Source organism: Jaculus jaculus, chromosome 6, assembly GCF_020740685.1.
Source record: "Jaculus jaculus isolate mJacJac1 chromosome 6, mJacJac1.mat.Y.cur, whole genome shotgun sequence".
In the NCBI taxonomy this organism is placed as follows: domain Eukaryota; kingdom Metazoa; phylum Chordata; class Mammalia; order Rodentia; family Dipodidae; genus Jaculus; species Jaculus jaculus.
In genome coordinates, this window is record NC_059107.1 from 142652871 (window position 1) to 142680047 (window position 27177).

Genomic DNA, 27177 nt, shown 5'->3' on the forward strand with positions numbered 1-27177 from the left:
ATTTATTTATTTATTTGACAGAGAAAGAGAAGGAGAAAGAGAATGGGCACACCAGGGCCTCCTACCTATGCAAGTGTACTCCAGATGCATGCACTACCTTATGCATGTGGCTTTACATGGGTACTGGAGAACTGAACCTGGGCCTGCAGGCTTTGTGATCAAGGACCTTTAAGTGCTCAGTCATCTCTCCAACCCCTTTTTTGCAATTAAAAATTATTTATTTATTTGAGAGAGAGAAAGAGAGAAAGACAGACACAGAGAGAAAATGGGTGTGCCAGGGTCTCTAGCCACTGCAAAGGAATTCCAGATGCATGTGCCACCTAGTATATCTGGCTTCCATGAGTACTAGGGAACCAAACCTGGGTCCTTAGGTTTCACAGGCAAATGCCTGAACCACTAACCCATCTCTCTAGCTCCCTTTGTTGCATTTTTATGGAATCTACTAGAACATGTAAGGCAGTTTTAGAGTTTCTCATACTTAAGAAATATTTGAAATAAAATTTATCTCAATTAAAATAATATTGTTTGGTATTTGTCTGAATTCAGTTTAGTATTTATGGCTAGTGGTCTCATACAACTCTTCTAAGAACTCATGACAAATTATGTACGTTGTTCTTATGGCCACTCAACAAATGTTTATTGTCAACTTCTTTGCTTAATGCCATAAATCAAAGAAAAGAAATTTCACACACTAGTGAGGGATCATTTAAAATTTTTGCTTTTACAGGCAGTAATAATATATATATGAGAAAAATAATATTTATATATATACATATATATATGAGAAAAATAAGTTAATATATATATATTGCAGATATTTTCATAAATTCCCCATGTATGATGCACATTCTTGTAGTGCTCATATAAATTATATAGATATTCATACCCAATTCTAAAGAACAACATAAATATTATAATATATATGCATATATATACATATATGTGTATATATATACATTACATACATACATACATATATATATATATATATATATATATATATATATATATATATATATATATATATACACACACACACACACATCATGGTAACCAGAATATAGCTCAAATTTTATATAGCCAAACAGAATTTTGACCTTTCCTGCAAAATCCTAGCAACAGCCAAGCAAAATAACCAAAGAAAGATGATGGGTATTGCTTACGTCATGCTGTAGATGGCATCATGATTTACAAAGAGGCTTGAGCCTTATTGCTGGCTTTGCTTCATTCATAGCCTATGATCACCAAATTCAACTCTTGAGTAAATTCTATGGGTTCAACTTTAAAATTTGTCACAAAATCTTCCACTTCTCTAAACCTCTACGGAAGTACTCTGGATCCAAGCAAAAACCTCAACCTCATTTCCTGAAAAGTTGTCATTATGAAACCCTCTCTTTATTTTCATGCTTCCACTTACTCTCTTTAAGATATTCTCCAACCAAGTGAGTTCTTAAAAATGTAATCAAACTGTAAGCTCTTGCTTATGGCCCTCCAAGGCACTTGAGGTGAAGAAGGATAGTTCTAACCTTGACTTCACTGGATCTCCATCTTTTCTGACCTCCTCTCAGCACTCCCTTCACCCAACCCTGTGCTGTGTTACATAAGCCCTTTGCTCCTCTGTTATAAGTGTGACTTCTTGTCAGGACCCTTTGTGTTGCTGGATCCTTTTCCTGGACTATTCTCTAAATCTGCATTGCTGTCATTCACCTTCCTTCATGCTCAAGGTCAAGTACTGCCTCGCCACAGAGAAATCATCTTTGGTTTAAAATAATGGTTCTTCTTTCCCCACATAGTATTTCTTTCTGCTTAGTTAATTTATACAACATCGCCATATGCAGCTAGAGAGTTCTTTATTATTTACTTGGTCATGGGCTACCTGTCTTCTCTAGATGATAATCTCCTCTGTTGTCTTGCTTGCTTTTGTTATATTCCTTGAAACGGCTGTGAAGCCTGGTATACAGAACGCATGCAGCCAGCAGTACAGAAGTGAGTGCAGAGATGGGACATCTCACTGAAGATAGAGTGAGAAAGGATGATTTTGGCCAGTCACATACTGATGGAGAAATAGAAGTTAACAAGGTAGAGAAAGAGATGTACTCTATCAGAAACTGTGAGAACACAAGCTTTCTTTGGAGAGCTGTGTTAGCTTGGTGTGTTGAGAGGGCTCTCATAAGGAGGTGTCCTATGACAGAACATGAACTGATTTTTATATCTTACTGGGTGAGGAGTTTGAATATTATCCTGAAAGTAAAAATTCCTGATGGATTTTATAACAGTGAATGACATAACCAGGTTGAGTAGTGTAATTAAATCAATCTCTACCTAGAAGTCTAGCATGGGGGAGAGGCAGAGAACAGGGATTATGGTTGAGGTATCCTTATAGGCTGTTTTCATTGTCTGTGTGGGATCAAGTAAGGTGTTGAGTCAAACCACCGTTATGGTGGGGGTAGTTTCTACCAAATACCAGCACAGTGTGGGGCATTAATGAACATGCAGTGCAAAGAGAGGGTGAGCTGTATAGTGAGTCATATTTTGACAAGGTGAAGATGACATCCGTGAGTGTGTATGCTTGCCTCAGGTGTTGGAACTTACAGGTGAAGACCGGTTTCCACATTAGAGGATAAAATTAAGTAAGAGTCAGGACCTAATCAGCTAACGCAACATATTGAGAACAATGCAAGCTGGGTTCCTGCTATCAGAGAACTGAATTAAAATATGGAAATAATATATGTAAGATTTAGAGTAAAACCACACTGATGGTTTATAATTATTGTCAACTTGACAGGACCTGCCTGGTCACCTAGGAAAGAGAGTCTGGGTCTGCCTGAGAGGGATGATGCAGATGGGGTAGATTCTGATTATATTTATGAGGGAATATCTTTGCTTCAGTCAATTGAAGTGGGAGGACTCACCTTGACTCTGGGTGGCACCATTCTATGAGTTACAGTCCTGAGTTGTATGAAAAGGAGAGAGAAAGTTGAGCAGCAGCGTTCATCACTCTGCTTATCCACTGTGAACTGAATGCCACCAACCGCCTCAAACTCCTGCCACCATGCCTCCCCCACCGTCGTGGACTGGCACCACAAACTGTCAGCCGAAATAAACCCTTTCTTCTTTAATACTTCCTCAGGTATGTTGTCCCAACAATGAAGTGTAGTGAATATGCCATATCACCCATAAGAATTCATGATTTTCAATATGTGGAGAAGGTGGCTACAGAAAAAAACAAACAGGTATGTACAGTCACCTATCTGAATAAGCGCTCCCCCATTAATCCATATTTATATACTGCGTCCTAGTACACATATTCCCCATCCCTGCACACTGAGACAGCATGAGAACTGTGATATCTCAACAGCATTATATATAGTTAGTGACTAAATCTTGACATCTAACTAATATTTTCCACTCAAGTCAAACAAAACTTCCTGGAAAAATACCTGAGACTTAAAAAAGGTATTTAATAGATAAGTTTAAGGTGCAAGGAAGTGCTCAAATAATGACAGCAATATATCAAAAGAATATAAGAGGTCTCCCTTTGGTAATATTCTAAGTAATTTAACTGTTAAAACAATGTTATTAATGGCTTATAACTCATTGTTCTCTGGAAAGGTAAGAAAATGAATTGAATGCTTTTGGATGAGTAGAATATTAGTACCTTAAAAAAATAAGTTTCAAATATGAAAAAGCAACTTCACAGTGGACAAGCTTGGAAAATACCATTTTAATCAAGAAGTCAAGGTGACCATCATAATAGAAGAGACAAATCAAATTAATGTCTCACCTGCAAGAACATAAGAAAAATAGAGTCTCTTCTGAATATTTCTAAGAAAGATGTATGTGATGAATTTAATGATGATAAATCATCAGATAAACTGAAACTTAGGGTCATTCTACAAAATTGCTGACCTAATATCTTCAACTTTGGGATGGTTTTTAAAGTTAGGGTAAGACTGATGGGTTGTTCCAGACTGAAGGGGATTAAGGAAGAATGAAAACTAGATTTTTTTATGATTTGTGTCTTACCCTTTTACATTTAATATATATATTAGAATAATTGGCAACATTTGAATGGGATCTTAAGATTAAATGTTAGCAATATGCCAAAGATTTTGATGAGATGTTTTCTAGTCATAGATAAATGTCCTTGTTAATGGAAAATAAGTTACTAAAGTGTTTGCCACTGATGAAGACACCAGGACTGTAACTTGTAAATAGTTCCAGGAGAAACAGTCTTTGTTTTATAGCTCCAGCTCTGCTATAACTCTGCAACTGTATTAAAACCTAACACAACAACAATAAAGTATAAACATTACTATGTGAAAATGTGGAAGATAAATTAGAAGCCAATGAAAATGAGAGCAAGAGAACCATTATGTGAGCTAGTTCAGTAATAAAGTCAAAAGTATTCAGACAGTTTCAATGAATATAGAAGAGGGAAAGTTTGAGAAATACTTAAGAGGAATAATTTGGTGGCTTAGAAATGGGGAGAGAAGAGAAAAGGAGGAATCTTGGGTGACTCAGGTTTCAGACTTATGTAACTGAGTAAATGGTGATAAAAAATTAGTTGGAGGAAGGAAGAATAAAATTTGGGGGAAAGATAGTTTTGATGTTTGGCAAGTAGACATAGTGTGTTTCACCTTTTAAACACTGGTTACTTAACCAAATGAGAAATGTTGTCATCTTATTGATAGGCGCAATTTCTATTCTCAGGTCTCATGTTTTACACAAGAAGGAATTCTATTAAAAGTAACATTTTTGACCTATTTTCCTAGTCTTCATTTATTTTCCTTTAAGGAATTAGAGTTACTTAGCTGTAAAATGATCTGGGAAAGTAAGAAGGTTCATAGCTGCCTCTTCTGGTTTTCAACTCTTCATTGCAAGCATGTCAGCATAATGAGTATGTCCTCTGCTCTTCTGTGATAAAATTACCTCATAGGTTGTCTAGCTATGCTCATGACTGGGATATCTGTCTAATTCAAGAGAAAAGTTATAGCAAGTACTTATAACAATGCACATATAACAATATATTCAGAATGACATTGTCCAGTATTTTCTAACAATGATAAAAAATTTTATAAGATTTGAACTGGAGAGATGGATTAGAGGTTAAGGTGCTGGCCTGTGAAGCCTAAGAACACATGTTCTCCAGGTCCTATATAACCAGACACAAAGTGACATAATGTTGCACATGTACACATGTCTGGTATTTGTTCACAGTGACTGAAAGGCCCTGGCATAACCATTCTCTCTCTCCCTCTCTCTTTTTCTCTGCCCCCCTCTCTCTCTCTTTCTCAAAAATCCATCATTAGGCAAATGGATAACTAAGATGTGGTATATCTACATGATAGAATTCTACATAGCATAATGAAAAATGACACAGTGAAATTTGAAGAAAAATGGTTGAACTTGGAACAGATCATTCTCAGAAAAATTACCCAATCACTGAAAGACAATTGTCACATAGTCTCACTCATCTGTGGCTCCCAACCTGAATCTGACTGAGATGCTAACATACCTAATAAGCATCTTTAGGACTGGACAATAGGGAGGGTGGGATGGGAGGGGAGGGTAAGGGCGGGGGGACACAAAACTGGACCCAAATGGAAAAAGTACCATAAAATCCTATATCCTAAAAAACAGACTGAAAGGTTGAATAGTCATCAGTTCCTTAGAGGGAACAACCGATTCAAAGAGCCTTGGAAAAGGTATAATGAAGACTAACCTTAATCTTCTGTTTATCTCTCTCTCTCTTTCCTCTTTCTTTCTCTTTTATATTACTTATCTAATGACTACCATCTCAATACATGACTCACAATTCCCAATGAGGAGGGTCCCTTCAGAGGGTGAAGGACAGGGAGGAGGCTAACATGGCTATTTACACACTGAATATGTACATAACTAATGAAAAATAAAATTGTAAAAATAATAAAACTTATAAGATTTACTTTCATTTTTTCTAACTTCTCCATCCTTCTATCAGTTAGTTATGAATCATGCAGAGAAAGAAAGCAGGGTGGTTAATTTGTCTTCTAACCCTAAACTGTGTGCAGGTTAACAAAAACATTCTTCATAGTGTATAATAAAGTGCTTGGGCAGGCTTATTGAATTGAATCCAATCAATATAAAACAGGATAATGCTAAAATAAATGCTTCTAATTACTAGTTTCTCAGTTTTAAGAATTTAACAACATTGATTTAGAACTTGGTTCTCATCATGGCATAATATGCAATTTACTTTTTTTACTTTTCCTTGTACAGAAAATTGGAATCATAATGGTCCTATCTACCTTATATGATCATTCCAAAGATTTAAGTATAATGTATGCATGCTTCTTTGCTAACATACTAGATAAAGGATATGTGTTATTGAGTGAGGGGCTTTCAATAGTATGAATTTATACATCATAAGCAGGAAAATCCAACCAGAATGGAATTGATAATGTCAGCAATAAGGAAGCATATAAAATGTCTCAGATCATATTTTTCAATTGTGTTGTGTGGATCAGTAGTTGTGAAATGTATTAATGTGTTTGTAGGCTTGGTACTGGGGGAGATCCTAAAAAATGTTTCAGTGAGAAAAAGTGTTTAATCCTGTACTTGACCAATATATTTGACCTCTGAACCCTTTTTACCAAGAGCATTAGTCATATAATTAATAGTGCATATGTGTTAAGGTATTTTGGTAAAGAGTGGAATGGTGGAATATCTGGCCAGATCTCACTGATTTCTTAGAATTTCAGCTGCAGAATTCAGTACTGCACTAAGTTAAAAGACTGAAATTCCTTATTCATCATCTCCTACTTCCCTGGATTATATATCTGACACTTCACACATGAACTCCCACTCAAATATAAAATCTAATTTGAGCTTTCCTTTCACAGAATGGTATTCATTGCCCTTTTCCAGTCATGCCCAACTAATCAAGTCAAGTAATACCAAGCACCAAAGATTAACCAGATACTAGGTGCTGGAATTGAGGGCTTTTTTTTTTTTTTTTTTTTTTTAAAGTCAGTTCTCATTGTCATGTGCCATCTATTCAAGTTGGGAAGAAAGGCTTCAAGCAGATCAAAACACCATGTCAATTCAGGAATGGAAAATGTTGAATAGGATAATGACATAATGAAGACATAGGGTGAGGTAGCAGCTACTTTATATCAGTAGTCAAAGAGGGAACTCTTATATGGTAGCTTTTGAATAACGACTTGAAGGGAGGATGACAATGAGCCTCTTTAAGTCTCTGACAGAATGGCATTCCAAAAAATTCAATAACTAGGAAGAACCTAAAATGGGAGCCATTTGTTATACCTAAGGTAATTCAGCAAAGACTGCATGAGTGGAGTGAAATGAGCTAGGTGGAGAACGCAGCAGATAGCTTAAGAGGTTAGAGTGAGTAAAATTATCCATGGCTCTGGAGGTCTTTATTCTGAAATGAGACTTTGGAAGTTTGATCAGGTGAACATGACATGATTTGTATGACTAGCTGCATGGTTGTAAAAAGGTAGTAAGGGTGTGATAGTTAATGGCAAACAGCAAGGTAGAAAGCTTTTTCAAATGTGAGGTAAGAGATTCTAATGGCTCATGTGAGGGACATAAGAAACATGGTAGGAGGGTCTTCATTGAAAATGGTTATCTAAATAAAGGATGTCTGTAGAATATATGATAAATGTCTGATAAGCATATCTATGAAACTCATCACTATATACAATGAAGTAATCTCAATGAAAATAGTATAAAATAAATACAGGATTGATTTTTAAAACTACTTGGTCTTGGGAGCCCTTCACATTCTTAAAAGTTACTGAGAACAACAGAGAGATTTTGTTCGTGAGGATGGCATCTTTTACTACTTTATACATTTAAACTAACACCGAGATATTTATAAAACCTAAGAACACACAAATGTCCACCACCCCATTAGCCGTCAGAGCTCTTATTACACATACAATGCAGATTTTGAAAACGTCCACTGAGTGCTTATGTGGAAATGGGCAAAAGTATCTTTTTACTACTATGAACATAAGTATGACCTAACAGAATTTCTGAGAGACCCTTAGACATTGCTAAAAGTTCCTGAACTACACTCTGAATGCTGGGAGTCTACAGAATTTCCTGATGAATTAGAAATTGAGTGTGAAGAGAGGGACACATATTTCTGTTGAGCTTTCATTAAAGTTGAGTATTATGGTTTTCTTAAAGTGCTTACTGGACATCCCAGGGGGGTTTTAAATGACATCCTGTTATAAGCCACAGTTAAGGAACATGGCCAAGGTTAGAGACTAACATGCAGGAGCAACAAAGATACATGTAGTAGTCATGGCTCTGGGATGAAATGGATGCATGTAAAGAATGGAGGCAGATTGAGAAAAGAAGATACCTGAGAATGACCCTTGCATGTTTCATCAATGAAGTCCATTAGAAAATTCAGCAAGTCCTCAACAGAATGCACTCCTCCAGTTCATTAAGCTTCTTTTAGGATAGAATCCATACTTTAGTCACTTTTACATTCAAGTCATCACTTATAATGCCTAATGTATGGTAGCACTCAACTATGGTTGGGGAATGAATGAATAAATCAATAATGGTGTTCATTGTGAGGACTTTATAGCTACAATCCTGGATTTTAGGACAGGCTAAGAACATATATTAGGTGTATTACTCACTGGGTAGTCAAATTAATCCCCATGACTGAGACAGAAGCAACTTTTTGCCCAGAGTAATCAATGACTGACCTAATGAGAGACATGAGATGAGATTTGAAATTAGGTTCTGCCACACATGATACTTAAAGTAATAATGCCCACTGTACTCTCTGGATATGTTATTTTTCAAGGTATTTTTTCCCATATAAATGTGTCATCTTGTTCTTTCATAAGCAGGTCTCCTAGAGATGTTCTAAGGGAAAAGACATGCCAAAGAATTTCATATATTTATATCCTTATACATGTGGAAGAAAATCCCTAGATAATACAAGAGAAAAAAAATCAGTAATAATAGTATGTTACCATCAATGACAATTTTAGCACAAAATAAACAGAAATGAGCATCTAAGAAAAGAAAAAAATTATTTTTACCTGTTGAAAATGTCAGTAACAAATAGCTTTCCCATATTCATGACGAATAAGTCTGGACAGAATTTCATCAAATGAAAAAAATTAGATTGTGAGCATTCCACTGGCATATAATTGCCATGACCAATATATGAATTTGCTATAGTTTGAATATTTTTGTGCCTCTGTGTGGTAATGTGAGTGAAAAATGCCCACCATCGTCTCATGTGTTTGTGATTGAGCCTCATTTGCAATCTCAACTGATGAAAATTTGGGAGGTGGAGCCTTGCTGGAGGAGGGGTGTCACTGGGGGGGGTGGACCTTGAGGTTTGTTAGCCCAACTTGCCAGTGTCAGACACCTCACTCTTTCTGTTGCCTCCTAACTTCTGCTATGTGGCAGGATATGATGCCCATTTCCTCTCACTATCTGCTTTTGATTGGTTGGTTTGCCTCGGTCACAGGAAGGTAAGCTGCAATACTTCCAAAAGTCATATTGAAAAGTATGTCAAATTTAATATAATCATTACCCGTGTACCTGCCCAAGAAGTTAATAGTGAACAGCTGTGAGCTGCCCTTATAAAAGGGCTCTATGAAGGGCCCTGTTCCTTTTACCATTGAAAGACACAATACTCATCTCCTCTGAAAGATGTATGTGGTCATTTGAATGTAACATGTCCCCCATAGACCCATGTGATTGAATACTTCATCCCCAGTTGGTGGTGCTATCCAGGAAGGTTGTGGAATATTTATGAGGTGGAGCCTTGCTGGAAGGATATCACCAGGGGTGGACATTGAGGTGTGATAGTCTGGCCTCATTCGCTGCTGCTCTCACCACTTCCTCCTTACAGATGTAACAAGGTGGCAGTTTCCTGCTCCTGTCACCTGGGCGAACTCTTCCCATATCAGCCAAAAATGAACCTTTTCCTTCTTTGAGCTGCTTCTGGTTGGGTACATTGTCACAGCAACAAGAAAGTAACTGATATATTGTGTATCCAGGTGCCATCTTGGAAGTAGAGGTGCAGTTTTATAAGACACCCAAACCTGTCAGCTCATTAACACTGATTACAAAGAGTCCAGGGCTGGGAGCAAACAAGTTATTGAGCTATGGGTATTTTGTTATAGGAGCACAAATGGACGGAGGCAAGCTTCATAATCTCAACCATTAATAAAAGATATAGTTCACAGTACGTGCTTTCTGGAGTCTGTTTATTTATTTTTGTTGAGGGAGGACAGAATTGGTGTGCCAGGGCATCCAGCCACTGAAATAAAACTTTAGACATGTGTGTCACCTTGTGCTCATGTGTGACCTTGTGTGCTTGTGTCACCTTGTGTGTCTAGCTTGCATGGGATCTGGAGAGTCAAACATAGGTCTTTAGGCTTTGCAGGCATGCACCTTAACTGCTATGCCATCTCTTCAGCCCATGTATTCTGTTTTTATTTTTATCCTGTTCTATATTACATTAGCAAAACTGTCCTCTCATTTATGTGTGTTGGCTCATCTCACTTTGCAAGGGTTTATATTTCCTGTGGCTTATGCTTATGTCGCTCAGGAACCCTATTGGATAGATTCAGATGATTAAAGGGACTTAAAAACTCTCAAGTACATTTTCTAATAGCTGAGACTGATGTCATTAGAGCTACATGTGCATGAGACAGACAATGTTGCTTCTCAAAGATTTTATTTTAAATGAGAGGCACATGATTCAATTGCAAACATAGCAGCAAACTGCATCATAATAGGTTCATAGTTTACATTGTACACAGTTGAACTGGTTTGAGGCTTATGACATCCCTAAGAAGCAAGCAATGTAAATACCATCCTCACTTTGCTGACAAACATATGGAGGTGGGCAGAAAAGTTACACAGAGAATATATGAGAGAAGTATGACTGGAACTTAATTATTCAATTATGATTATGATTTCATGAGTTTCTGTATAGCCTATCTAAGAATACTGAGTTAAAAATACAGATGGGGGCTAGAGAGATGTCTTAGTGGTTAAAGTGCTTGCCTGTGAAGCCTGAGGACCCAGGTTTGATTCCCTAGTGCCCACGTAAACCAGATGCACAAAGTGGTACATGCGTCTGGAATTTGTTTGCAATGGCTAGAGGTCCTGGTGTGCCCATTCTCTCTCTTTCTGTTTCTCTCTGTCTCTTTCCCTTGTTCTAATAAATAAATAAATTAATTAATTAATTAATAAGTAAATAGAATGGAAAAGAAAAAATACAGACAGGAACTGGGGATATGAGTCTGTGGATAAGAGTGCTTTCTACACATGTGTGAGGATCTGAGGGGCTGAGACTGCCTGAGCTTGGTTTTCTAGCACACACATAAATATCTGGTCACATGTGTCTATAACCCAAATCTTGTGGAGAATGGAAACGAGACAATTGCTTAGAACTCACTGACCAAAACTCACAGCTCTTGGTTTACAGACTCTGCCTCACGGAGATACACGTATAAATGACTGAGGAAGACAATTTACATTCTCTGAGCTCCATACATGCATGCACAGTGCATGCTTATCTACGCACACATGAGACACATATGCCACACACATCACATACCACACCACACATAGTCTATATACATACACAAATAAACACAAACACATATATGCCAAAAATATAAACAGAAGCCATATTTGGTTATTCTGACTTTTATAACTTTTCTATTTCATAAAGGTACAAGAAGCAGTATGTGTTCACTAAAAACTATACGTTGAATTTTGAATTTTCAACTTTTTCCAGGTTAGCTGCACCTGGTTTGGTATTCTCTTAAGATACCGGAATGTGGCAGTGAGCCACAAGTCCCAGTCTGCCATGCTGAAGGCTCTATGTTACTACGCATTGTGCAGCCTTGCTATGATAGCCACTAGTTTGGGGCAGTCAATAAAGGTTTGACTTATGATATCTTCCACTTTTAAAGTTTTATCAAGATGTGCCATTGTAAGTCAAGGACCATTTTTATTTTCCTTTAAATGGATTTAAGTGGGGTCCTGTACTTTTTTTTTTTTTTTGAAAGTTTCTAGGCAATTCTAATTTGTTGAAGACTGCTGGTAGATTAGTGGGTCTTACTGACTTCTTTCTCAACTTTTTCCTTTTTAAATTTCTGTATTTGGAGCTGGCAGAGTTGGCTCAGTACTGAAAGGAATGTACTTGCAAATCCTGCCACTCAGGTTTAATTTCCTAGCACCCACATGAAGCCAGACAAAAAGTGACACATGAGCCTAGCATTCATTTGCAGCAGCAAGAGACTTGGCATGACCATCCACATACACGCATGTGCAAATACATAGTAATTATTTTTTGTGGAGGGGGAGTGTTCGAGGTAGAGTCTCTCTCTAGCCCAGGCTAACCTAGAATTCACTCTGTAGTCTCAAGGTGGTCGAACTCACAGCAATCCTCCTACCTTGACCTCCTGAGTGCTGGGATTAAAGGCATATACCACCATGCCCAGCTCAATAACAGTTTTTTAAAAAGTCTGTTTTACTTAAACTATTTTCAGTAATTGATTTACCTTTTCCTTGTTGATCTTCTCTTCTTACACAACTTCAAAAAATTTTTACTTTTATTTATTTATTTGTCTTGTTTTGTTTGTTTTCCAACGTAGCGTATTGCTCTAGGTCAGGCTGACGTGGAATTCACTATGTAGTCTCAGGGTGCTCTTGAATTCATTGCAATCCTCCTACCTCTGCCTCTTGCTTTCAAGTTAAGAATATAGACCCCCCCCCCCTTTTTTTCTCCTTTGGGTTATAAACTTTGGCAATCTATGTTTCTGCTCATCTCTCTTTTTCCGGTACATTATCTTCCTCTCAAACTTTACCCATCTGGAATATCAATATACAGCCTTGATTACTTTCTCCCTAATGAGCTAATTAAGATTAATAGAAAGATTGTTGGCATTAAGAAATCAGAGTTCTTTCAGCCATTAGCTGTGTCCCACTGCAAAAATTATTTGGTCTTTCTAAACCTCACCCAAATCAGTAAAATAAAGAAAAAAAAAAGACCTCATACCATTTAAGAAATAAATTATATATGTACTTTATAATAATAAATGTTACGTGCTCAAAAATACTTTAAAAATACTATCTCTGAAGGTCTTTCTATTCCTGATCTATCTCTGTTGCAACCAATTGCATCATTCTATATTTTTCTGAGTTATATTACTCTGCTTTTTCCAAACCCACTCTCATTTCCAGTTTTAAAGTTTAACATCTGTATTTTGTAACCCCACAATGCCCAGAGAAAGTGTATTTCAGATTTGGCAAATATTTTATGTAATCTCAGTTCAATATCACTCATTTAATTTTAACAAGATTGATTCTATTTTGAAAAAATATTTATTTTGTTTATTTGAGAGAGAAAAAGAGAGAGAGAGAATGGGCACATCAGAGCCTTCAGCCACTGCAATTGATCTTCAGATGCATGTGCCACCTAGTGCATCTGACATAAGAGGGTCTTGGGGGAATTGAACCTGGGACCTTAGGCTTCACAGGCAAGTGACTTAACCACTAAGCAACCTCTCCAGCCCATCAAGATTCTTAATAGTGGCAGGGAGAAATAGCATCTTATTATTGTTGTTGTGGAGAGCCCCTCGGGCCAAGCCCTAAAGATGGCGCCTGACGGAAGTTCTATGCTTGGGACAAACAAGTCCATATTTGGAGGAGCTCGCCCTCACCGCTGCTCATTGGCTTCTGATGCTTCCATATTTGGAGGAGCTCGCCCTCACCGCTGCTCATTGGCTTCTGATGCTTGCCTGGAGAGGTTGTTGACTGGAGAGGTTGCATTGCCTGGGGTGATTGGGCAGAGTGAGTGCGCTTATAAGGAAGCCCCGCCCTAGGCGCGAGGGAGATGAAGCTTGAAGTTGCCTGAATAAACTGCTGTAAGAAGAACTGGTGGTTGTGTCTTCCTTGCTGGTCGAGGCAGACGGGACATATTGTTATTTATTATGCCTCTTTATTATTATCTCATTAAGCACACACAAGTCCAGCAGAATTTCCAACATATTTATTTCCTTCAGGTTGAGTTGACAGCTAACCTAAATAGAGGCGTCTTGGGTACAAAATCAGGAGAAGTTTATCTTTCTTCAAATCATCCTCTGTTCAAATTTTTCCTACTTTTTTTTTTTAACACTATTCTCAATTATCAGCTAATTACCCTAAGTCATTAGCCATCTTTGACTTTTCTAGTTCTAACCCATCTATCTCCCACTAATGATTTACAAGTTCCTTTTGCACTCAGCACTACATAAAAAGATAACACCACATAAATATTATCCCAGAAATACACAGTTAAATTAACATTGAAAAAAAAATCTGTAACTTGTATATTGGGGATTCCATACCCAGAACCTGAAGACAAAACAAATCAAATCCCAAAGAATGTAATATACTATATTATTGATGAGAGAGGGAGAAATTATCATATGATTACCATATAGATATAAGGAAAGAAAAAAGAAACTTGAACAGTTCTTTATGCCAAAACTTCTCAGTAATCTACTCATACCAAAAACTAATAACCTATTTTACAGATGGAAAACTGACTGCTTTCTCCCAAAGGCAGGAAACAAGGCAAAGGTGTCTATGTTTCTGTTGCCACTTCAAAATTAAATTTTTCTACAGTCACAATAGTGAGAAAAAGAAATGAAACATAAATATTAGAAAAGAAAAATTGACTATCATTATTCTCAGATGACATGAGAAAATTGTGGGGGAATTATTGTTTATAAAAGCAAAACTAATTAATTTTTTTGCATGAAACAGGTAGCATAACACTTAATTACATTACTAAGTATCAACAATTAGAAAAAGAAACCAAGAGCTGGAGAGACAGCATAGCAGTTAAAGCACTTGCCTATGAAACCTAATGACCAGTGTTTGATTCCCCAGTACTCATGTAAGCCAGAAGCACAAGGGGGTATAATTGGAGTTCCTTTGAAGTGGCTAGAGGCCCTGGGATGCCAATTCTCTATTCTCTCTCTCTCTCTCTCTCTCTCTCTCTCTCTCTCTCTCTCTCTTTCTCCCTCTATCTCAAATAAATAAAATGAAATACGGCTTAAAAAATAAAGTGAAACCGGGCTGGAGAGATGGCTTAGCGGTTAAGCGCTTGCCTGTGAAGCCTAAGGACCCCGGTTCGAGGCTCGGTTCCCCAGGTCCCACGTTAGCCAGATGCACAAGGGGGCGCACGCATCTGGAGTTCGTTTGCAGAGGCTGGAAGCCCTGGCGCGCCCATTCTCTCTCTCTCCCTCTATCTGTCTTTCTCTCTGTGTCTGTCGCTCTCAAATAAATTTTTAAAAAAATAAAAAAATAAAAAAATAAAGTGAAACCAAGTAAAACTTAGGAAGCATTAATTCTACCTAATGAGGAAAGTCTTTATCCAAGAAGCCAGAACCAAATTTTGACCCCTACTTTACATCATTTACAAAATAATTTGAGAAGGATTATAAAGCCAGACCTAGAATCCAGAAAATAAAGCTTCTAGAAAAAATTATGAGAGCATATATGCATAACCTGTTCAAGACAATAATTATAAAACATAAATTGGGCCTCATTAAAATTGAAGTCATACTTATTAAAGGATCTAAGATGATTAAGCAAATTAGAGATCAGATGAAACTACTTACAGTGTGTTTATCTGTAAAAAAAGATTTATATATTTTGGAATTATGAATTTGTAAAGCATTACTATAGATCAAAAACTAGAAGGTTAAATGATCTTATTAAAAAAGTTGAACAGAAACATCTCTAAAGAAAGAGCAATTGCTATGGAAAATGATCCATATTCTCATTAGTCATCAGAAAAATGAAAACCAAACTACATTAACAAATCATCTAACACTCATGACAATGGCTAAAATAAAAATAAAAATCTAGAATGTAGAGAAACTGAAATTCTCATTCACTGCTACTGGTAATTATAAAATTGAATGACTACTTTCAAAAAAAAAAACAGTTGGGGGACTTCTTACAATGATGTCAACCTTTGGAACCAGTCATTTCATTCATGCAGCTACATGAAACATATTTATAAAAATATTTGTGTGCATGCATTAACTCATAATCTAATCTACTCAGCAGAAAACACCCTGGCAGGATGTACATACCAATGCAATAGTGGCCCACAGCCTTGGTGGGTAACCAATCACTTTCAGATTGGCTAAGAGATCTGATCAGTGTAAAAAACCCATATCTGGATTTGGAAACCTGATCAGAATCCTATAGAGAGAAAGATTATGCTTTGTGGTATCAAGCTCTCATTAGTCTTTGGCCAAAAGAGGGATTACATACATAAAAGTTTCCCTAAATTAATAACGCTTGTCCTATTTAAACTATGCTAACTTCATGCTCTGTTGGATAATCTGTTCTTTTTCAGAAGGTAGTGAGACTCCTGGCAATTGAGTCAAGTGACAGCTGAAACCACAGAGCAATTGGGGAGACCAACAAGAGTGCTGCTTCCATGGCAAACCTGATAATCAGCACCAGTGCGAAGGAGACAGACCCTGAGGACACTCAACACTTACCAAAGCAGAGATCCAGAGGCTCCTAAGAACTCATCACTGAATTAGACTTAAAACTCACCCACCACGGCTCAGGGAATTTTGCAGAAGAGGGGCAGAAAGATTGTAAGAGGCACAGATTGAGACATCACACTTACAGGCATCCTCCCCCCAGAATAACTGACTGCTGCTACCATAACGCATAACCCACAACCCAATGGACCTGCAACCCCACTGAGGAGGGTCCCCAGGAAAATGGGGGCAGGGACGAGGGAAAAGAGCATACCAACACATGATGTATCCATATGAAATATATTGTTAATATATAATAATGATAAGAATAATGACACATCAAACATTACTAAAGGAGAGATAGATATCAAGTGTTCTTACCACAATATGATAGCTATGTGAGGTCATGCATTTTTAATTAGCAAGGACTTCCATATCAGCGTGTATATAATTCAAAACATCCCATAGTATCTGTCAAATATAATTTTACTTGCCAGTTTAAAAGCAAAAAGCACACTTTAGCAACATGTAATTATTTAGTTGTAGGAAGACAATTGGTATGACAATAGAATCATTTAACTTTTTTGAGATTTTTTTTTCAAGTATTTTAAGTGTAAAAATAGCTCCATTTTCAAGCATAAGTAAATGAACTCAGTCTTGTGGGTTAATATACTTGAGAGAAGCAAAGAGAAGTCAGTAGCATATAAGTATTTCCAATCCCTATTAATTAAAAATAGAATTTTTCACAATCTGAAGGTTTTTAAGACATGAGAGAACCCAATGAGACAGTGTGAGGAGAGCAAACAGGGATGCAGAGCTAACGGCTATGACGTGGCCAGTTAATAAATATGTTGAACAAAAAACAACTTGACAATGGAAAGTCCACAGCTTCCATATATTTAACGCATGAATCAGACACACTGCGACGCATAACCAACCCTGTCTCCTGTTGAAATCAAGGGTTCCCTGGTGGCAATGGATAATCACTGTTTACAGATAGAATTACAGAAACAAAGCCAGATCAGGGCCGTTTTGAAGGCAAGGGGAAGTAGCCCAGCGTGTGCTCCATAAGCAGTATCCACATGCAGTAAGACTACAATTCAGCCTTCATCTCACCTCTTCATAATCATCCTTCCCACAAAGAATGCATAAGGAACTATAAACTCATTTATAATTAAAAAATATTTTTTAATTTGAGAGAGAGAAGGCAGGAAGAGAGAGAGAGAGAGAGAGAGAGAGAGAGAGAGAGAGAGAGAGAGAGAGAGAGAATGGGTGCACCAGGGCCTCTAGCCACTGCAAACAAACTCCAGATGTGTGTATCCCTTTGTGCATCTGCCTTACGTGGATCCTGGGGAAACGAACCTGGGTCCTCTGGCTTTGGAGGTGCCTTAACCACTAAGCCATCTTTCCAGCCCCTTATTTGTACTTTTAATTTCAATGCCTATCGTTAGTTTTTAAAGTGGGACTACCATTTCTACTATGCTATTTATTTCTTATTTAGTGCCTGGAATGCAGATCAGTGGAAGAGCCGTTCCTTACCTAGCATTAGCAAGGCTTGACATTCAACACTGAAAAATTCTTATAACAAATTGGGGAAAACTGGTGCCTGAATACCTACCCACAAGTGATTCTAGCTTCACTTTTTTTTTCTTTTGCATTTCCTGAGAGAAAGACAGAATTAGCAAATTCTTTAGAGGATTAAACCTGTGATCAAAATATAAGTTCTTATATAAGAATCAATAATTATCTTTTTTTTACAATAGTAGCTCAACAGCTTTTCAATCATTACATACCTATATCTTATCAGAAAGCACTGGAAGATCTCCAGTTCTGTCACCTATCCCTATGCTCTCTGGTCTTCAAACCCTTCCTGAAGCCCTGTGTCCTACTCAGCACACACTCACATCTACTTCCACTGTGAATTTTCTACTTTCTGTAACGAATGAGGATCCCAGGTCAGAAGTCATAAGGGGAAGTTACAGAAACAAGAAGTAAAGTAATTGAATTGCTGGCTTTAATATGAGCTATAGTTTTCTTCAGAGTTCACCAAAGTAATCTAACCTGAACTAGGATAAATTATGTAGTGAAGGACTTACAAGGAATCTGTTTGTTCATAATTTTCATTCTTATTAGAGAATTTACATTTCTATAAAACCAAATAACATTTAGTAATGATTTTTTTTTTTTTTTTGAGGTAGGGTCTTACTCTAGCCCAAGCTGACCTGGAATTCACTCTGTAGTCTCAGGGTGGCCTTGAACTCATGGCGATCCTCCTACCTCTGCCTCCCAAGTGCTGTGATTAAAAGCATGTGCTACCACACCCGGCTTTCATAATGAATTTTATTAACATATATAGGACAATATATTACCCACATAGATTTTTTTTTTGTTTTTTAAACTACTTTATTTCTCAACTTATTTGAAAGAGAGAGGGGAGGGAGAAAGAGAAAGAGGCAGATAGATGAGAGAGACAGACAGAGAGAGAGAAATTGGGTATACCAGGGCCTACAGCCACTGCAAATGAACTCCAGACACGTGTGTCCCCTTGTGCATCTGGTTTATGTGGGTACTGGGGAATCAAACCTGGGTCCTTAGGCTCTACAGACAAGTACCTTAACTGCTAAGCTATCTCTCCAGACATGCCCAAATAGCTTTAAATTGAGGAAATGTAATACTGTAAACACCTTCTTGTAATTTGAGAACCTATGAGAACAAATGTGACATATATCATCTAAATCTGGGTTTAGTGAGGTTTATTTCTTAGTAGACTCAGATGAAATATCCTTGAAAAAAAGAAAAAAAATGTTTGAAACAATTTTCCTCCTCACCACACTGAAGCCCTGAAAATGTTATCTGTGCCTAAACAACCTTTAACTAAAATTCCATTCTCATACAGATCAGTGAATTCATATAGCCCCATGAGAATTTTTAAATACCAGAACAGGAGTGGAGGAAATAGCTATCACACTAAAGCAAAGAAAAGGGACTCCAGTTGGACAGTTTTGTTCTTTTAGGATGCCTATATTGGCATCTATAACACTAGCCCATATAGTCCCTCATCATTGATGAGGTTTAAGTGAAAGTATTCTATAAACCTCAGTGGATATGTGATGTTGAAGTGCTATTTACTGATGAGAATAAAGATTATAATAAAACAATCCAACACAAATTATATTGAAGAAGGTATGTTAGGAAACAAACCATTGCTTATTTAGTCTGAACAGACATTTGCTTTACAGATTGGCTCAAGGGATTTTATTCATACTATATGTCTCAGTAGGTGTGGGGAAGCATTTTGATTGGATTCTCAGACCTCCTGTATTGGATTTTATGAATCCCATTCAGAATGAGCCAGGTTGAGAACACCACATATTCCATGTTCTGGGTACATCTGTTGGCAAAAATATAACACAAACAGCTTTAAAAGTGCTATTTTCAATGAAATATCACAGAACAGCTTGTCCCAATGATATTTCTAAAGCTTGCCTGCAAACCGCCCACTGGGAAATACAACTGAAAGAGAAGGGGGATGAGGGGGAAAAGTCCATATAGACAAGTGACAGGAATGGGAAAAAGAACAAAGGGTGAGGATAGACTACTGAGACATGTGAGCCCTGCAGGAAAACCAGAAGCAACGAGTGGTAGAAAATGCAGCACAGATAACATTATTAGAAACCACGAGGGCTAGGGCACTTAAAGAAACTGCATAGAAGTACTGGGCTAGAGGACTGAGAAACAGCCCAAAAATGCAGCATCTCCAGAAGCACAGAAACAAAAGAATGGGAAGCGTCAGAACACATTATCAACCCAATAACTGCAGCATCATCATTAAAATATTGTGAGAGGAAAATGTGAAACAGCCACTTTTCTAAGCCTCATTTATTCTCATAATATGAGAGTTCATTTTTGTTCCCCAAGAGCTAATACAGATTGCAGTGTCAATTATCAACTTCACAGGAAGCAAACAGCCTTTTTCTGAGTCTCTTTTTTCTTAATTTAAGAATCTATTATATATCATATAATAGTCCAGACATTGCATTATCAGTGGTTTGCATGTATTGAATCAAAAACAAAACACATTGCGGTGCAGGTAATGTCATTCTAGGCACTTACCTGGGGTCGAATAACTTTTACAATATTTTTTAGGGCAGTGTCAGGGGATGGAGGTGAGCAGTCAGGTGTTGGGCCGGTTGAGCTGTTTCTATGGTTACTAGTTCCTGGAGCAGTAATTGCTACCTCAGAGGCATTATCTGTGAATAAAAATAGAACTATTATGAACCAAATCACTCAGTTTACCTTCTAAGACTTGAAACTACTCCTATGACCATGTGTTGGGATTTTGACTTAAAATCCACATCAATTATAAGATCATAATTAGGAATATGCTCAGTGGTATATTTTAAAAAAAATGCTATTGAATACTCTGTTATTCCAAATGATACCATTGGTACAATAAGAACAATTCATATATTTCAATTAATAATGTTAGATTACTCACTCCAGTTCTTAAGATTGCTGTTACTACATGAATGAATAAGACCTTACTTGCAAAGGGAACATGATATTGCAATGCAATTGGTCCATAATCTTTCAAGTGAGTAAAAGTACCAGTTTCATATCTCCTTGATTCCTAATCCTCAGAAATTGCCCTTCAAATAACTTTCCCAAGAAATCATTATATCATAGAAATGAATCTCAGTGAGTAAACTCTGATGGAAAACTGACATTTTTGTACACAACATTATCATGCAAAATAAGCATATAGTCCTATATGGTAAAGATTATAGTGAATTAAATTTCAAAATCTAAATTAATCTTCCCTGATGCTATGAGGAAAAGGGAGTTTAAAAACAACTTGAAAAATCAACATCTTATACATCTTCTTTTTATTTAATTTACTTATTTTTGTTTTGTTTTTCAAGGTGGGGTCTCAATCTATCCCAGGCTGGCCTGGAATTCACTGTGGAGTCTCAGGCTGGCCTCAAACTCATGGCGATCCACCTTCCTCTGCTGCCCAAGTGCTGGGATTAAAGGTATGCACCACCACGTCCGGCTCAACATCTTTTTAAATTTATATTGAAACAAAGTAACATCAGATATAGTTTGAAAGTGTTTGAAATATTTGGAAAAGGATGGAAAATGCCCTGTAAATAACCTGCTAGCACATAGAAAAGTTATATTACTCAATACTAATTTGACAACCTATATAGCTTTTTATGAAAACTTTTACAAGCTAGAATCTATAAGGAATTTGTTTCTCTTTGATTTTTTAATTGGTTCCCAATAATTTTCTTTCACAGACTGTAAATGTATTATAAACTGGCAGTTTCTCTATTCTACAGCCACTGTCTATAATCCCAAGTGCAAAGCGATCATTTATGAAGGTACTTCTTGTCATAAAAAGCAAGGAGACGAATTTCCATCACATGCTATCCACCACATAAAAATTCAATTCAGTCTCACTGGGGAATCATGAAACAAAAATTTCAGATAGAACACATTGAATTAAATGGATCATTCATAACATAAATCTTAAAAATATCCTAAGCACACTTTTGATTAAAGTTTAACAGATAATGTGGGATTTGAATTGACATATTAGAATGAGTGAAGTAGTTTTCAGAGTAAGGTAAACATTGAAATAGTGAAATATTAATTACAAGAAAATAACAACATGTTCTGACTCTCTCCAAATTCTTTTTTCATTCAACTACACAGCTTAATAAAACATATTTGGAGGTAACTGGGTGTCAGGTATTGCTATGTTATGATGCTGTTATGTTTATATATATCTTTTATTGATTAATTTTATTTGAGAGAGAAAGAAGGAGGGGCAGGGGGAGAATGGCTGCACCAAGGCTTCTGGCCTCTGCAAACTCCAGACTCATGTGCCATCATGTGCATCTGGCTTTTATGGGTCCTGGGGAATCAAGCCTGGATCTCTTGGCTTTGCAGGCAAGCACCTTTACCACTTAGCTATCTCTCCAGCCTGTATTTTCTTCTTCTTCTCTCTTTAAGTTGCTTTTTTCAGGAATTTTGTTATAGAAATGATAAAAGTAACTAATACTTAGTCTAAAAGACTAAGAACCAGGAAAGCTGATGCTCCCAGTTTTAGTCAAATGGCAATCATCCTGAAAATCCAGTATGAGCCAAAATTCCAGTCCAAGTCTGAAGGTCAGAACAAAACATGGTTCCAGCACAAGCCATCAGGCAGGAGGAGGTCCCCATTACTCAGCCTATTTGCACTATTCTACTCCTCAGTTGATTGAGTGACACCCATAAGGTTAAGGAAGACAAATTGGTTTGCTCAGTCTACCATTCAATTTTAATTTCATCCACAAACAACCTCACAGACAAATTCAGACTAATGTTTAGTCAAATGTGTGGGTGTACAATGGGCAGTTAGGTTGACATTATAAAGTTAACCACTACAGAAATGATTTACTGCAAGGGCTGGCCTTACTCTGCTTGCATAAACTCAGAAAAAAAGAAGTGCTGAAAACTCCATACTGATGGCAAGCTCAAGATTCTTCTATGTTTCTTAATGTAACTGAATATATAATACAAGACATTGGGCAATAAAATATGAAATTATTTAGAAAAGACTATATGTATCTTAATTTTCTGAATCCATGATCGATCCTACTAAATTGATAATTTGATTTTATATTATATTATATTATTTATTTTCTTTTTATGACCAGACTCATATTTCTGATATCCTCTGTGCAGCTCCTCTCTCAGTATAATCTTAAATATTAAGTAAAGTTAAACAGGTAAAGCAAAACCAGTGTCTATAGCAACCACCTCAATAGCATAAGAAGACATGGTATGGCTTCTATAATTCCAGCATCCATCTTTAGAGAAAAAAGTCCAAGTGGGTAATATTCTAGAGGATACATAAGAATATTAAGAAATTAAGTTAGTCCTAAATATCTATGTTTATAGTATTTAGCCAGTTACCCGATAGACTTTGCAAAATGGTGGCCCATGTCCAAGACAGTTTTATATGGTTGGTGACATAAAGGAAATAAGGTATATTTAAAAAATACCCAGAGAAAATGCCTAAATAGACTAGAGTTTAAGTTGAATTGAGACTTTTATCTTTATTCAGATTTACTTAAAACACATTAAGTTATGTATTATTACTGTCAGTCTCATCTCTAACAAGCAACCTCAGGGGAAAGGAATACTTGAAGCTTAGTATTATATAAGATAATTCATGTGCAGTGTTACAGCCTGGTCTTTGTAGTATCATTCTCTAGGATGTAGTGGACACCAGGACACCAGGGACAAGGCTAGATGCTAAATGGTTAACACATGGGACTTCTAGCCTGGGTTTTAGGAAGGATTACAAGGGAGAAATTCTGCCTATTCCTACTTATGTATGGACAATAAAAAACAATGAGTTTATGGAAATATAGAGTAGATTTACTGATAATCCGAGGCTGGGCTATGTGAAGGGGGAATAGTTAACTGATGGGTATAGAAATGTTTTGAAAAAGAATAATATATTTTTTTATTTATTATGAGCGAGAGAGAAAGAGAGATAATTGGCATGCCAGGGCTTCTAACCACTACAATTAAACTCCAGACACATATGCCACCTTGTGTGCATGCATGACCTTATGTATCTGGCTAACATTGGTTCTGGGGAATCAAATTTGGGTCCTTAGCCTTTGCAGGCAAGTACCATCTCTTCAGACCCAGAATAATTTTTTAAAAATATATATTTACTTTCAAGTGAAAAGAGGTAGAAAGACAATGAGCACACCAAGGCCTGTAGATGCTGCAAACAAACCCAAAATGTATGCCAATTTGTGCCTTCAGCTTTACATGGGTACTAGAGGATCCAACTGGTCATTAGATTCTTCAGATAAGTGCCTCCTTAACTTCTGATCCATCTCTCCAGCTCAGAGCAATAACTTTTAATGCTCTATAGAAGAATGGGTGACTGTAACCTATAGCAGTTTGTTATATATTTCAAAAAATTCAGTAGAGAGAAATCTGAATGTTCCTAACACAAAGTGATGACAACAAATTTTAAGATGATAGTTATTATCCTTGTCTGATTATATATGACACATATAATATACATAGATTGAGATATTACACTGTATCCAATAAATGTGTACAATTACTACATGGATTAATTTTTTTTTTTTGAGATAGGGTCTCACTGTAGCCCAGGCTGTCCTGGAATTCACTCTGCAGTCTCAGGGTAGACTCAAACTCATGGTGATCCTCCTACCTCTGCCTCCCAAGTGCTGGGATTAAAGGCGTGCATCACTACACCCAGCTCACATTGACTACTTTTTTAAAAAAAATTCTCTGATACATCAATACATCCTTATACATGAAGAAATGGTTGGGAAGGGCATCCCAGGAGCTAAAAGTAAGAGGGACAACAGTACAGAGCACATTTTGGGAATAAAGAAGAGTTCAGTTTGAATAGAAGATAATATTCATGAAGAAAGTGCTAAGACATGGAAGGACACCATAAAAAAAAAAAAAGAAAAAGAAAAACTTGGGCTTTGACAGCCCCAGCTGAAATACTTGTGTATTTAGTCTTGGTTTCTTTATTTATGAAACAGTGCTTTTCTCATAGCCTTCTAAGAATAAATGATGTATGTATGTACAGGTGTTAAGAAGAAAATAGCTATTGCTACCATTGTATTACATTATATATGTAATACAGTACTAATAAATAGTCATATATGTGTTTTATTATATCAAGTCTTGAATATATCACTAAGTATTATCAAATGTAAGTATTTCATAATTCTCGGTCTAGCTATTCATGAGATACAGTTTTTATTGGTCTTAAGTCACCGTTTGCCAATACTTTTTTCTGTAAATGGCCAGATGGTAAGTGGTTTAAGCTTTGTAGGATATAGAGTCTTTGCTGTAATTACTCAACTCTGTTGTAGGAGCACAAATGCAGGCAGCCACATACCACATGCAAGCAAATAAGTGTGGCAATATTGTAAAATATGTATATTTACAGCCAGGTGTGAGGATACACGCCTTTAAAACCAACACTTGGGAGGCAAAGGTAGGAAGATTGTCACGAGTTCGAGGCCACCCTGAGACTATATAGTGAATTTCAGCTCACCCTGAGCTACAGTGAAACCCTACCTCAAACAAACAAACAAACAAGCAAAAATTACGAAAATAAACAGTAGACCAAATGTAGTTAGAGGTCTTAAGTGTTGACGCTTGTCTTAAGCACTTGACATGGGAACATTTTCCCTCCTATGGAGAAAGCTATAGGAGTTTTGTAAAGTGTATACTTCTATATTCATGTTACAGATAAATATTATTCTACAAATATAATTAAAAACTAAGGTTGATTTTTTTCAGACAAATAAATGTAGCAGAGTGAGATGTTAACCCCAGGAATAGGTTATAATCAAAACTAGGCATACTGTCCTCTTTAGGTCTCCCTCCCCCAGGTTTGTTGTAGCCACACTGTGAACAGCTTTATCAGAAGGTCCACATGGCATGGTAAGGAGCTGAAGTTCTCTATTCAGTAGTCCACCAGAAACCCGAAATTTGTCTACAACCACATGGGTCAGCTTGGAAACAGAACCTTCAGTCTCAGCCGAGCATGGAAATGACTGCAGTTCTGTCCAGCATACTGATTGTGAGAGATCCCTAGCAAGCTCTCCAACTAAGACCTTCCTAGTTTCCTGATCCAGTGAGATAATAGTTGCTTGTTGTTTACAACCACAGTTTTGGGGTAACTTGCTATGAAGCAACAGATAACTAATATGTTAAATATTGGACTCCCATTAATTACATGGCCAGTCTTTTAGCATTTGGGTTGTCGTGGACAGTAGGTTTTTAGCCTTGTTGAGGAAACAGCTCATTATGTAATGGAAGAGAAAATATTGAATTACAAGATTGTGTTACAAATGCTACATAGTGGGTGCCACTGGACTAAAAAAGAGTAGATCACTAATTGAATAAGACCCAAATAGAGAATTAACAGGGAAAGCATCTTAAACAAAGAGGAAGGAATATGGATTGGGGTAGAAGCATGAAGCACATTACAGTTTTGAGGAACTATAAATTCTTCAGCCTAAATGAGGCTCAGGACATGTGTGGAAAAGTGAATGGAAATGATGTTGGCAAGAAAAAGTATTAAAAGATGAAAGATAGGAAGGTGTACAGAGAAAAAAGAGGGAATAAAACATTGCCTGTTTTGATTTAGAAAAAGATATCAGTCATATTACATGTCTAATTTTTTTTCCCTCAGGCAGTTGATCAAATGCTACATTTATCTATGAAAAGAATAGGCTACAAGGACACAATCAATTCAAATTCTCTGTATGGAAGAAGTCACTTTCCTGTGCTAAACAGTAGAATAATTGACAAGCAACTTCAAGATGATGGTTTGTGTTTGAGCAACAACAATCTGTAAAGACTTTTAGTCAGAGAAGCTCTTGTAATAAGTCAACTATCTTAGGGCTGAGCAGACATGACAAAGTGTGAGAGCTCAGTGGCGGAAAGCAGCTTCAGGTTGGGGAAGAGACTTCATCTCAAGAAAAATTACAAATTTTAGTGGCAAGTGGACGATCAGCATTAACCTCTGGCCTCTGCATGCCTATAA

General features: G+C 36.9%; 1 protein-coding gene across 25 annotated transcripts in view; it reads right to left on the reverse strand.

Annotated features, from left to right (window-relative positions):
• Anks1b (ankyrin repeat and sterile alpha motif domain containing 1B) overlaps positions 1-27177 on the reverse strand; it is a 1062135-nt gene that overhangs the window by 658841 nt on the left and 376117 nt on the right. For all 25 annotated transcript variants that reach the window (XM_045152363.1, XM_045152361.1, XM_045152357.1 and 22 more), the window contains one exon: positions 20676-20812. In XM_045152363.1, coding sequence (XP_045008298.1) covers positions 20676-20812 — 137 coding nt within the window. The remainder of the gene's footprint in view (positions 1-20675; positions 20813-27177) is intronic.